The sequence below is a fragment of the Mustela putorius genome, unplaced genomic scaffold, assembly GCF_011764305.1.
Source record: "Mustela putorius furo isolate JIRA1106 unplaced genomic scaffold, ASM1176430v1.1 tig00003834_pilon_pilon_pilon, whole genome shotgun sequence".
Classification (NCBI taxonomy): Eukaryota; Metazoa; Chordata; class Mammalia; order Carnivora; family Mustelidae; genus Mustela; species Mustela putorius.
In genome coordinates, this window is record NW_025421987.1 from 38933371 (window position 1) to 38947898 (window position 14528).

Genomic DNA, 14528 nt, shown 5'->3' on the forward strand with positions numbered 1-14528 from the left:
TTTCTTAAACATCTCTAATGACTTTTTTTCCCCTTTAAATACAGGGTTTCTCCGCCTGGTGGTGATTTTTCTGATCCAGTTACATCTGCTACTCTTGGTATTGTTCAGGTATGTCTTGCTAGCATAGTAAACTTCTGAAGTTTTACACTCTGACTCTGCTCTAATGTCATTATCTAAATCATCGTGAAGTATTTAATTTACTCACTGAAGAGTAAGCAGTAGGAAAGTCTGTTTTAGAAATATTTTGTCACTGAGAATTTTCGATACTGTCCATTCTTTCTTAGCTCTTTGCCCAAGATTTATAACAAGCTAAATTTCTTTAAGTGGAAAATACATCCAGAATAGCAGAGTTTTATTAGAGTTAGAATAATACTAGCCTTTAAGTGAGAGTAACCCTAATTGTAGAAACAAATAGGCCTAAAAAATGCATAATGGCAAAAACTCAGTGGAAGTTTCTTTTTTCTCATGGTATGGTCTAAAGCAGATGATTGTATTAGAGGGCAGGGTGGCTCTTTTCCACTCACTAGTAATTCAGAGAGCACGGTTCCTTCCAGCTTGGGACTTCACTGTCACCCAGCCTGGTAACTTCCTGCATCGGGTTGGCATGGGGGAAACGGTGGAGAAGGCACACCCACACTGTGAACTCTGGGCTCAGAGGCAGTCACCCCACTCTTTCTAGTTGGCCACACCCAGATGAAAAAGCCAAGCTGGAAAATATAGTTTCTGCTGCGCAGCTTTTTCCAGTGACAAGGCATGAATTGTGGATAGCTAGTCAACCTGGCTATCAAAAGAAGCCAAAATGAAAGATGTATACAATTCAGGGCTATTGTAAAGAAAATAAATGTTGATATATTTGTAAGTATGTGTATTGTTAGTGGGGAAAGAGAATATTTGCTTATGTTTCTGTCAGTATCTGATAAAAGAAATGGCAGAGGCTGTATTTATAACTCTCAAGGTGTTTACTAACATTTTGCTAACATTTTGAGTTTCAATTTCAGGGAAAGGGCGAGCAAAGTTAAGAATGCATAAAATATATGTGAACATTTGGCCTTAGAAAAATGACTGTTAGATCTTGCTGGATTGGCCTTTTTTTTTTTAATTAAAGATTTTATTTACTTATTTGACAGAGAGAGAGATCACAAGCAGGCAGAGAGGCAGGCAGAGAGAGAGGGGGGGAAACAGGCTCCCCGCTGAGCAGAGAGCCCCATGCGGGACTCAATCCCAGGACCCTGGGATCATGACCTGAGCTGAAGGCAGTGGCTTAACCCACTGAGCCACCCACGCGCCCTGGATTGGCCTTTAATGGGGAATTGAATTTAGCCAGAATGTTTCAAGATGTTTAATCAAAGTGAAGAATCTATTCTCTCAGTAAGAACTTTCTGGTTTCTCTGTTTATATGGGACCGTAATGAGTTTTCAATAGAGTCCATTCATTTTTCTTCTATCAGATTTGCCACACTGCTAAGGAAATTAAGATACAATTTGAGTTTGATTTGTAAATGATATCCATCCTGAAACTAAAAGGAATATATTTTTTTAATTGTAAGTTGTATTCTGTTTCAACTATATGTGGGATATACTAAAAAGATTGATGATTTGACCAAAATATCATAGAATTGCATATTTTGGACAAAGGTGTATACTCTGACTTTAGAATAAAATTTTTTAAGAAATTTCACTGTATTTGTCTGTTTTGTTTTTAAATCAGGTATTCTGGGGCTTAGATAAGAAACTAGCTCAACGTAAGCATTTCCCCTCTGTCAACTGGTTAATCAGCTACAGCAAGTACATGCGTGCCTTGGACGAGTACTATGACAAACACTTCACAGAATTTGTTCCTCTGAGGACTAAAGCTAAGGAGATTCTGCAGGAGGAAGAAGACCTGGCAGAAATTGTACAGCTTGTGGGAAAGGTGAGTGGTTAGGTCCCATGGAGGACAGGTCTGTGAGTTATACTGGTCTGTTGCAAGGATAGATAGAACATTGGATATGCAGCTTCTTGCCTAGCAAAATGAGTACTTATTAAATATTTTTTGAACTAATAGAAGTTTGGCTTATCCTTTATCCGGCAAATATTTGCAGGTCCTATTTGTGTTATGGAAGGCAGAAAAATGATTATTGTTTTGGTTATCTATTGCTGAGTAACAAACCACTCCTAATACTTAGAAGTCTGAACAGTGTTTTACTGCTTGTAGTTTTGGGGTTGATGGACCATTAGAATTCTTGCTTGGGCCCCTCATACAGTTACAGTCATATGGTGACTGAGGGCTGGGATCATGTGAAAGGTTGTTCCCTCATATATGTAGTGCTTGGGCTGAGATGGCTGGAATAGCTAAGGGTTGGCTGGGCATTTTTCTCTCTATGTAGTATCTCCTTATGACAGTTTAGGGCTCTCCGAGAGAGTTGATTGAAAAGAGAGGAAGTAGAATCCAATAGCCTCTTAAGCCTTGGTCTCAAAACTGGTATATCACTTCAGTCTTATGTTCTGGTCATAGCCACAGATCTTGCCCAGATTCAAGAAGAGGGGCTTGTACTTCAAAATTGTCTATCAAGAGGGGTAACTTAAGTTGTTCAGGCCTTTGTATTCTTTTTGATCCTTAGTAGCACTTGGTATAGTCCTCGTTAATACTTTAGATGAGAAAAACACTTGATTTACTTTTATTTCTTAAAATACAGTGTACCCATCACCAACCAAATTAGAGGTAGTGTGGTTTGGATCTGTTGTATTTTTGCAGGAGCACCAGGGCTAGGAATCAGAAGGATTTATAAAGCCACCTCCTAATTTCTTTTTCTACAAATGATAGTATTATTACATAGCTAGCACATATTAAGTACTCATTATTTATAAATGAGTACTGTGGCCCTAAGTATGAGGAAGTAGAAACAAAGACCTCCAGAACCAGAAAAGACAATATAAGACCAAAAACAGCTCAAGCTAATTTTCTTTATGAATGTTGGTATCAAAATCCTAGATTCTGCAGGGTATTAAAAAGAGTAAAATAATACAGTATGAGCAAGTAAAGTTTATCTCAGAAATGCAAATATGATTCAACTAAATAAATAATAAAACTAACTAACTAACTAAATAACTGATAAATAGTAAATAACTAAATAAATAAACTAAAACTAAATAAAATAGTAAGTAACTAGTAAATAAATCAACTAGTAAAGTTTATCTCAGGAATGCAAATATGATTCAACTAAATAAATAATAAAACTAACTAAATAAACAACTGGTAAATAGTAAATAATTAAATAAATAAACTGAAACTAAATAAAATAGTAAGTAACTAGTAAATAACTAAATAAATAAATAAACTAGTAAAGTTTATCTCAGTAATGCAAATATGATTATTGTAACTTACCAATGTAATGGAAAAAGGACATCTTAACCAATGTGGAAGAAGTATTTGAAATTCATTACTTTTATTTATAATTGTTTACTTTTTTTTACAGAGAAAGAGCAAGAGCGAGTGGGAGAGAGACAGAGGGAGAAGGAAAGAGAAAATCCCAAGCACGCTCCGTTGTCAGAGCAGAGCCCAACACAGGGCCCAATCCTACAACCTTGAGATCTGACCCGAGCCAAAATCAAGAGTCAGACACCTAACCGACTGAGCCACCCATTGCCCATCTGACTCTTGATTTCAACTTGAGTCCTGATCTCAGGGTCATGGGATCAAGCCCTGCACTGGGCTCTGCGCCAGGTGTGGAGCCTGCTTGGAATTGTCTCTCTCCCTCTGCTCCCCCTCACTTCACATGCTGTCTCTCAAAAAAGAAAAAAAAAAATAGGGAAATTGCATGCCATGGAGAATGAGGTCTGAAAGACCTAGAAGCAAACTGTGTGGCACACGGCAACATGGATGGTTCTGAAAAAGTGTCAGACACAAACGTGACTGCTCTACATAATTTAAAATACTAATACAAAATGAATTTATGCACATAAAAGGATACACAATTTAATACTTACGGTTGAAGAGGGGATAATGTATAAAAGGGATTAAAAAAAAAAAAACAGGAGAAAGAAAAGAAAGACCTGATCCTTACCTCTAAGAAGCTTAGTTGCACATAGATGACAAAAGACTGCAGTTCACTTACTCGGCTTGTTCCTTTGCCACCATTTCCAACAAATCTTTACTGGCTAGGCTGATTAGAATGATTGCCAAAGTTAAAGCTTTTGAGGCAGTGATAGTTAAAGAAGCTCTAACAACACTCAGGCATAGATGAGTACATGCTTACTATACTTTGCATTTACATAGTTTCTTTTTTTTTTAAGATTTTATTTTTAAGTAATCTTTCCCCCCACTGTGGAGGTCAAACTCAAAACCCCAAGATCAAGAGTTGCACATTCCACTGACTAATCCAGCCAGGCACCCCATGTATTTACATAGTTATAAACACCATGTAGTTTTTTTTATAGGAATAGTTTAGGGCCACCTGGGTGGCTCAGCTTTTAGGCATCTGCCTTAGGCTCAGGTCATGATCCCAGCATCCTGGGATCAAGCCCTGTGTCGGGCTCCCTGCTCAGTGGGAAGCCTGATTCTCCTTCTCCCTCTGCTTCTCCCCCTGCTTGTATTCCCTCTCTTACTGTGTCTCTGCTTTGTCAAATAAATAAATAAAATCTTTAAGAAAAATTAAAAAATAACTGTTTATGGAATGTGAAGGTGTTTTTGAAACAAACTCAAGACTCAGAATTTGAATAGTTAGGCTAGCAAGACAGGATGTGAACAAAGTGTTTCAAAAAAAGATTAATTTATTTGTATTCCCATGTTTCTAGCAGCACTTATTCACAATAGCTAAGAGATAGAAGCAACCCAACTATCTTTTGATTACTGAATGGATAAACAAAATGTGGTATGTATATATGTAATGGGATATTATCCAGCCTTAGAAAGGAAGGAGACTTATTTATTTATTTATTTATTTATTTAGATTTTATTTATTTGACAGAGAGTAAGCAGAGAGGCAGGCAGAGAGGAGGAAGGAGACTCCCCGCTGAGCAGAGAGCCCAATGCAGGGATCCCAGGACCCGAGCTGAAGGCAGAGGCTTTAACCCACTCACTGAGCCATCCAGGGGCCCCTGGAAGGAGACTTCTAACACATGCTACAACATGGATGAACCTTGAGGACATTATGTTAAGTGATATAAAACAGTCACAAAAAGACAAATACAGTATGATTCCATCTAAAGTAGTCACATAGGAACAGAAAGTGGGATGGTAGTTACCAGGTTCTAGGAGAGGAGGAAAAGGAGAATTTCTGTTTAATGGGTATACAGTTTCCACTTTGCAAGATGACCAGTTCGAGAAATCTGTTTCACAGCAATGCAAATATACTGAGCACTATTGAACTACACTTAAAAATGGTTAAGATGAAAGCTTGTTACATGTTTTTACCACAATAAAATCAACAGGCATTTATGAAGTGAATTTGTTAATGATAGATGATTGTGTGTTCATTATACAGTTTTTGCTTGCTTAATTGATTATAATCACTAGTTCCATATTATAGAAGTAAATTTCTTTAAAAATTTTTTTTCCCCCTTAGGCTTCTCTAGCCGAAACAGATAAAATCACTCTGGAGGTAGCAAAACTTATCAAAGATGATTTCTTACAACAAAATGGATATACTCCTTATGACAGGTAACCTATCCTGATTCTCTTTTGTTATTTGAGGATATTCTGTTGAGTTTTGAAGAAAGAGCTGCCTCCACATTAAAAATCTTTTTTTTCCCTCATACAGACACAACTCTGACTCAATATATAGGTTTATTTTGTGTTTTCATAGCAAATATCTAATGACTGAATATGTCCCCTTATCTTTGATTTTATTCATTTGTGTAGTTATGACAGTGTTTTCACTTATTATCCAGCCATCTTTAATTAGATTAGATTGTGGTGTAGTATGTAGATTATTGCCTTCCTCAGGTGCTTTTCTCACTACCTCTTACAACTGCCTGTTGTAAGAACTGCCACTTCTGTTCTTTTCCTAAGTAATTGTGTCCTACTTTTCTACTCTGTTTCCCAATAGTCCTAGTCTCTTTCTTTCTGCCATAGTCTCTGTTAGATGTCCCACTTGCATCTGCTACTCCTGTGACTTATTTAAAGTCTCTGTTTCTTTAAACTTCGATAAATTAAGCCGTTTCATCATAGGCTAGCTTTTCTCCCTCAGATCTTATTTGGACTGAAGAGGGAACTGACACATGGGAAAATTACTAGAATGTAGGACAAGCAGAAAATATGGCAATATAATCAGTAAGCCTCAAAAATCTGTATCAGTAACTTAAGAACCTCCAGCCATCCATACAAAGATAACTCAACCAAAGGAAAATTGTTCGGAAAGTGTAATATAGAATGTGCATAAAATTTGTATGCAAGTGTGTTTAAATGTGTCAGAAAGTTGACAAGCATGCATGTGATCCAAGTTGAATATTAACTTGTGTGTCCTCATTATTAAAGGTGTGGGTAACTGAAAATGAATACGTTAATGGGAGAAGGAACTACTATTCACTTTAGGAAATTTCAGTTTTCTGCTTTTCTATTACTTACTAACCTTAACCCCACTATCACAAGGAGTCTTTGCAACATTGTTATTTTACCATCTGGCTTATTCTTTTAACCGCACTATATAAAAACAAACCTTCAGAGAGTTGTTCGATTATAGCAGTACTGTTTGATTGTTCTTCCTGTTTGATTATTTTAATAGATAAAAATAAACCTCTCTCTTTAAATAAATACTCTATCTATCCATCCACCCCATTTTCCATCTCTACCCAAAAGCTCTGCTCAAGTTATTGTAATTCTTTTCCACTTTTCTTTTTCATTCATTATTATCATCTGATAAATATAAGTAGTCTGCATATTTAAATAAAGAAGCTAGTGCTCCATTATTTTATGGATGAAGTATGAACGTACTTTGGATTTTATTTTTATTAATTACTTTGATTTTCACTTAAACCTTAGGTTCTGCCCATTCTACAAGACGGTCGGGATGCTGTCCAACATGATCGCATTTTATGATATGGCCCGTAGAGCTGTTGAGACCACTGCACAGAGTGACAATAAAATCACGTGGTCCATTATCCGTGAGCACATGGGAGAGATCCTCTATAAACTTTCCTCCATGAAATTCAAGGTATATTTTGTTTCTACTGAACTTCTTTAAGTAGGAAATGTTTCTTTTTATTTTATTTTATTTTTTTTTAAAGATTTTATTTATTTATTTGACAGAGAGAGATCACAAGCAGGCAGAGAGGCAGGCAGAGAGAGAGGAGGAAGCAGGCTCCCTGCTGAGCAGAGAGCCCGATGCGGGACTCGATCCCAGGACCCTGAGATCATGACCCGAGCCGAAGGCAGCGGCTTAACCCACTGAGCCACCCAGGCGCCCCTCTTTTTATTTTTTTAACTCTTTACAGACAACCTATTTATTCACAAACCTGGTGTGTGGGATTTGCCTTTATCATTTTCACACATGGCTCAGGTTATGTAAAATCAGAAGAGACCGCAAATTTACATTCAAATAAGAATTCTAGAGATAAAAATTATAGTATGTCATGTCTAAAATAAATGCTGACATATTTTCCCTTTTGTCTGAACTGCCAGCCAATTTAGAGCTAAAATCATGGCTGAAGAGCAATTACTTTTCCTCAGGTACCAATTACCATCTTATCTCCATGCTCATCTGAAATGACTTATGCTGTTTACTTCTAAGTATCCTATTACACATCATTTTTCCCCCCTATTACACACTGTTTTTAACTTCTGGGTGAGTTCTTTTTTTTTTTTAAGTATACAACATAAATACTTAAATGAAATTATCAGTAGAAGTTTGAATGTGTAAGATTGTTTTTAAAATAGTTGATCAATTGGGTTGTATTTACTTATTTCTAAGTCATGACATACAAGAATATTTACTAATGACCTGTTGAGAAATTGAGAACGATTTTCTGACCATGTGTTATATATATAGTATTTGTTTTGCACTATAGGTTGAAAATAAATCTGTACAAGTAGACACTCAGTGTATCAGGAATTTGAAAATATTCACACTCTTTGAGTCCGGTCATTCTAATTCAGAACATATAACCCAAGGAAATAATCAGATTTTTTTTTTTTAGTTGGAAGTACAGTTGACGCACAATAATCAGAGATTTTTTATGTGAATATATAAAAGATTGTTCATGAAACTTCTTAAATGTCATTCAGAAGTGAACAGGGTCAATTATGGCATGTACAATTCTAGCAAGAATATTATAAAGACATTAATATTTTTTCAAAGAAAATCCAAAGGTAATGGGGAAATGCTTCTGGTATAATGAATGAAAAATACCAGGTTGCAAAAAATTCTGTATTGTAATTTGATCCAAATTTTATTTTTTAAAAATTACACATTCATATTGGTAAAGAAAATATGATACACACATACATACTGTGGAATATTACTCAACCATACAAAAGAGTAGAATCTTGCCGCTTGCAACATGGATAGATCTAGAGAGTATAATACTAAGTGAGATAAGTTGGTTAGAGGAAGGCAAATACCATATGATTTCACTCCTACAGAGTTTAAGAAACAAAACAAACAAGGGAAAAAAGAAACAAACCAAAAAACAGACTCTTTTATATAGAGAACAATCTCGTAGTTGCCAGAGGGGAGATGGCTGAGGGAATGAGTGAAACAGGTGAAAAGGATTAAGAGGTACACTATTATGGGACGCCTGGGCAGCCCAGTCAGTTAAGCATCTGTTTTTGGCTCAGGTCATTAGGCTCCTTGAGCAGCAGGTAGCCTGCTTCTCTCTGTGCCTACTGTTCCTGCTGCTTGTGCTCTTTCTCTCTTTCTGACAAATGAATAAATAAAATCTTTAAAAAAGATTTTAAAAATCTCTATATTATATACCCCAAACTAATGCAATACTATATATTAATTATACTAAAATAAAATTATACATTCATAGGAAGATGATATAAAATATATGCAATCAGGGGGCCTGGGTGGCTCAGTCAGTTAAGTGTCTGCCTTTGGCTCTGGTCTTGATCCCAGGGTCCTGGGATGGAGCCCCACATCGGGCTCTCTGCTCAGTGAGTAACCTGCTTCTTCCTCTCCCTCTGTCCCCAGCTCATGCTCACTTGCTCTCATTCTCTATCTCAAATAAATAAATATTTCTAAAAAGTGGTGAGAGTGGACCTCCTCCTCTTTTTCTGAACTAAGGGGAAAACCTCTCTTTTAAAATAAATACATATTGAATGTATATTGAATACATGAATGAATATTTGACTATATGAATATATATCATATTTATATATTTATATAATATAAATATATTCAACAGTAATATAGCATAATATATAGTATATTATTATATATTATTCTAGTAATATGTACTATGTATACAATATAGTATTATTACTATTACAATAGTAATAATATATATAATATATACTATAATATATATTTTCAATAGTAATGTAGTGATGATTTCTGGTAGTGTGATTCGAGGTGGAATCTTTTTCCTGTTTACATGTACAGTATATCAGATTGACAACTTGGTTTTTTTTTTTTTTTAAGCTCTTGTTTTGTTTTTAAAAATTTCTTTCTTTATTTGAGAGAGCAAGAGCGCAAGTGAGGAAGGGGCAGAGGGAGAGAGAATACTCAAGCAGACTCCTTACCAAGTGCGGAGCCAGACAGGACTCAATCCCAGGACCCTGAGATCATGACTTGAGCAGAAATAAAGAGTTGGCCGCTTAACTGACTGAGTCACCCAGGCGCCACTCTTTTTTTTTTTTTTGTCATTGAATATTCTGTAGCATTATTTGTGGCTGGAGAGTGATATTTTCCTATTGTTAAGTATTTAAGAAATTTCCAGTTGTTGCTATGGACCCCTTTATTTATATAGTTGGTTTTATGTATTTTTCTATTATTAGGTTCCCAGAAGGAGACCGATTCAGTCAGAGAGTTTAAATATTTTAAAGTTTCTTTTACACATACTGCTCAATTAAGTTGTTTTCCATAGGGATTTAAAATGTGTTGCCTTTTAAGATTATTTTAGAAATTTTATTTCCTGTGCCAATGTAATACTATAAGACCTTGAACAATAAATTATGTTTTGGCTAAATTAATTCCAACTATCATGTACATGCAGTAGAATGAATCTAATATGTGATACTGTATAATTCCCTCTTACATTGCATATTGTTGAGGATAAATCCATTGGTCACTGAATACAGTTAGCAAGCCATATACAAAAGCAGAATTTTATCTTTTTTTTTTTTTTTAAGTTTTGTATTTAAATGCAATTTAGGTAACATATAGTGTATTATTAGTTTCAGGGGAATCAAAATTTTGTCTTCTTTCTGACAGATTGGGGTATTCCTCCTTCCATACATTTTTACTTTAAAGGAAAATAAGGATAATTTTGACTCCTTCCTATGTTTTGCCAGTATACCTCATTTACCTAATACTGAAAATATGTTCAATATAAGTAACTTAACTACCTGTCCTGAAAATTATTTTCCAAAGGCAAATTGAGTTCTGTCCTGTCTTTTTTCAGGATCCAGTGAAAGATGGTGAGGCAAAGATCAAGGCCGACTATGCACAACTTCTTGAAGATATGCAGAACGCATTTCGTAGCCTTGAAGATTAGAACTGTGATTTCTTTCCTTCTTTTCCTGAGCAAGCTCGTCTCGTATGTGTACATTTTCCTAAATTTCTCATCGCCAAACCCTTTGCTTCCTTATTGTGCAGCTTCGAGGCTAGTGCCTGTGTGTGTTACCATTTGTTTCCCTGTTTACCTGGTAGGTCTTATATAAAACAAACATTCCTTTCTTCCAGTGTTTGAAGGGCCTCCGTGATCCTTTCTCCGAAGTGGTGAATGTAGTAAATATGATATATAATGGCTACACTACTGTAAACTTGTCTGTAGGGTGACATCTCTCCTTGTCCTAGGTTTACCCTTTCCTCATTGCCATTAAATTGTAAACAGGACTACTGCATGTACTCTCTTTGCAATAGATTTGGAATGGAAGGCCAGATTTCTATACATTTTGACAGGTAACTTTGTGAAATGACTCAATATCTGTGTGGTAAGGTTATTCGCAGCTTAGCGTTTTGCTAAGTAACTGCTTTGCAGGATATAACTGCTTTTTTTAAAACGTGAATGATTAATGTTCCAATTATGCATTGCTTCCCCCAGTATAAATCAGGAATGTTTATAGGAAACTGTTGGAAACTCTACTGTTTTTGAAACAGGCGTTTGTGGGACTCAGCACAGTTTATGAATCAGTACCCTCCAAAAAAGTGGTAAAGGAGCCAGGTGGTCAAACTTAAACATCCTCTTGTTAAAGCATATTGTATTTCAGTGTGAAAAGTTCAGTATCAAGGACTATACTACTGCATTACCGGGAAATTCTTCTTAAAATCACATTTAAAACAATCACTGGGAACTTGAATCACATCACACCCTTTTCTTTTTCTCAAATGTCTTAGAAGCCTGAGCTTCTGAGAATCTCATGGGGGGGTGGGTAAAATGCCACCGAGAAGGGGTTCAGTGTGGTTAAAGGCTGTTCGCACCATTAAGGACCAGCTGGACTGTAGTGATGCTTGGGGCCAGAATGGCATTGCATTTTTACAAGGTAATGATATGTGTCACGTGTTTGCATGTTTGTTTGTTTCGTGAACTTTTGAACAACCAGTTTACCAGTTTACCGGCTCAAGAGTTTTCCCAGAATATCTGTAGCAATAGCAGCATAACAGTTTCCATTCTATTTAATAGGGATGAGATTAATTCTTACATCTGCTGATGACAGAATCTGGGTCATGTGAAAAAAAGATAATTTCATCCTGTCTTTTCAGTATATGTTTTTAAATAATTTCTGTGTCTGTGTAAGGCACACTGCAGAACAGCTCTGAGAGCAACTGTTTCTCATTAACTCTTTCTGACCAATAGTGCTGGCACCATTGTTTCCTCTTTGGGGAGAGGAAAGGGTATGTGAACATGTCTAACAATCTCAAATACCCAAACATAATAGCATAAATAAAGTATTTATTTTATGCCTCAGCATATTATTATTTAATTTTTAGGTAACGTGTTTCTTTTGGTCCGTTAAGGAAAGATGCCGTGAGTAGACAGTTCAGCGATAGTGTGTTGAAATCCTTGCGGATTGCATGTTTTGACAGTGGCTTGTTCTTCAGGATAGATATTCTTCCATGCAGTTCTCTCTCTTTTTTTTTTAACCTTTCCAAATACTGGAAGATAAAAATTATGCGGTGATTTGTTGAGATGCAGACTTAATGGTGCTGCTTTATCAGTTTGCTTCCAATGTGGCCTCCTACCCAGAGGCCCGAAGACCAATGGAAATGAAAAGGATTTCAGAAATGTTCTATTCCTACCTTAAACCTACCAGCAAACTAGGATTGTGATAGTAATGAATGGTATGATGAAGAAAGTTTGACCAAGTTTGTTTTTTGTCGTTCTGAATTTACGATGTAATTCCTACTCCCTTCTAAGAATGTTGTTGTATGGGAGTGAAGATGCTAGAGAAGATGCTCTGATATTCTTTGTAAGTGTCCCTCCACCTTTGTGTTGTAGAATTTCAAATTGGTCACTGATCATATTTCTTTGGTAAGAATGTGTTAAAATTACAACAATCTTTTAAAAAGATGATGCAGTTCTATATTTATTGTGCTATGCCTGGTCCTGAGTGGAGCCAGTTAAACAAGTTTCATATGTATTTTTCCAGTGTTAAACCTCACACATTGTACCCTTTGGAAATTTCCTTCCATCTTGAAGAACGAATAGAAGAGGCCATATATATTGCCTCCTTATCCTTGAGATTTCACTATCTTTATGTTCAAAGTTGTGTATAATTGTTAAAATCTATGAAAGAATAAAAAGTGGATTTAAATTAACATTTTGCGTGTGTGTGTTTGCTACAAAACATGCCATCTATTTTGTTTTCAGTATGACCTTTAAAATTTTTTGTTCCTCCCTCTCTTTATGGATTATTAAGATCATGAAATTGAGTCTGAGCCCTTGCGATAGAATGCAAAAAGTCCTATAATCATATACCCGTATGATTTGGAAGTGTAGTTAGTACACAGAATCTCATGCCATCCTGAACATTACTTCAGATTTGAAAAGTGAATGGTTTCTAAAAGTCCACTTAAAAATTAAAGGAGAAGGGGCGCCTGGGTGGCTCAGTGGGTTAAGCCGCTGCCCTCCGCTCGGGTCATGATCTCAGGGTCCTGGGATCAAGTCCCGCATCGGGCTCTCTGCTCAGCAGGGAGCCTGCTTCCTCCTCTCTCTCTCTGCCTGCCTCTCTGCCTACTTGTGATCTCTCTCTGTCAAATAAATAAATACAAATCTTTAAAAAAAAAATAAAAAAAAGAATTAAGGAGAGCAGTGGTACTCATTTCTATTTTTGACAAATGAACTAAACCTTGTAATTCATGATTTTACAAGCCAAATCATTTAAGATCCAATGTAACAACATGTTACTTAGGACACATTTTATTTTTTTAAATGTATTTCTAACAACTTCCAAGGAAGTAAAGAGGAGTGTGAAATGAACCACTCTATATTAGTATATTAATATCAAGTGCCATGTTTTTATAGAGAAATGCTTAAAAATTCATAGGAAAGCTTATTCATTATACAATGTTTGGGTAATTTTTAGTCTACTTGGTAATAGTATCCCAATATCTTTAGGTTATTCTTTTAATGTATTGCTACAATATAAGAGCACAGAGAAGGAAAGTAACTTTCTCAAGTGGGCTGTGATAAAATGCCACTGAAGTTGTTCTAAGAGCCTCCTCTTAGTTTGGGTTACCCTGGAAGTGAACTCAGACAAGTAGTTGAGTACAGGGGTTTATTCAGGATGTGATCTCAGGACACACCAGTAGGGGAGTAAAGAATTCAGACAGAATTGTACGAAGCCAGTAAAAATTCATTATCAAGTAAGTTAACACTTGGGACTATTTAGCACAATGCTGCTACGGAGTTCTGGGAACAACTGAAGAATAAGCACCTCCGTTATCCCACCTGTGGTGCAAGAGAAGTGGGATACTTGTGTCAGTCATTGATTGACAGCCAGCTCCTGTCAGTCATCCAGTGAAGACTGTTCCCACAAAGACTGGGGGACTCAGTGCCCAGCACTTGCACACAGGTAGATAGGGCACTGGTAGCTGCAGAAAACCCCACAAAGAGATTTGGGTGCAGGTAGTTGGGAGATTGGGCTGTTGTGCAGCGAAATGGTAGGCATGGCCCAGGAGCTTTAGGTGGGACACTCCTCTAGCAACTGCTTCAGACTTCTTAAGAGCCCAGGAAAAAAAGATTAATTGATCAGTAACTAAAAAGCCACTGTTCTATGCTGTTCTAAAAATAAGGAACCACCTTGTAAAAGAAAGGAAAGTCTTTGGAACCCAGGCAGCCTGATGCCAAAGAGTGTACTCTCAATCACCACACTACATCCTGCCTCTGTATTTGGAAAGAGTTTGTTGTTGGGTTTTTGTTGTTGTTGGTTTTAGTTCATTTATTTGA

At 36.3% G+C, this 14528-nt stretch overlaps 1 protein-coding gene across 5 annotated transcripts in view; it reads left to right on the forward strand.

Annotated features, from left to right (window-relative positions):
* Window positions 1-12898, forward strand: part of ATP6V1A (ATPase H+ transporting V1 subunit A) — a 61131-nt gene extending 48233 nt beyond the window's left edge. For all 5 annotated transcript variants that reach the window (XM_004761426.3, XM_013060916.2, XM_013060914.2 and 2 more), the window contains 5 exons: window positions 45-108; window positions 1708-1911; window positions 5543-5637; window positions 6958-7129; window positions 10542-12898. In XM_004761426.3, the coding sequence (XP_004761483.1) occupies window positions 45-108; window positions 1708-1911; window positions 5543-5637; window positions 6958-7129; window positions 10542-10634 (628 nt within the window). In that variant the 3' untranslated portion in view covers window positions 10635-12898. The remainder of the gene's footprint in view (window positions 1-44; window positions 109-1707; window positions 1912-5542; window positions 5638-6957; window positions 7130-10541) is intronic.
* The last annotated feature ends 1630 nt before the right edge of the window (window positions 12899-14528 follow it).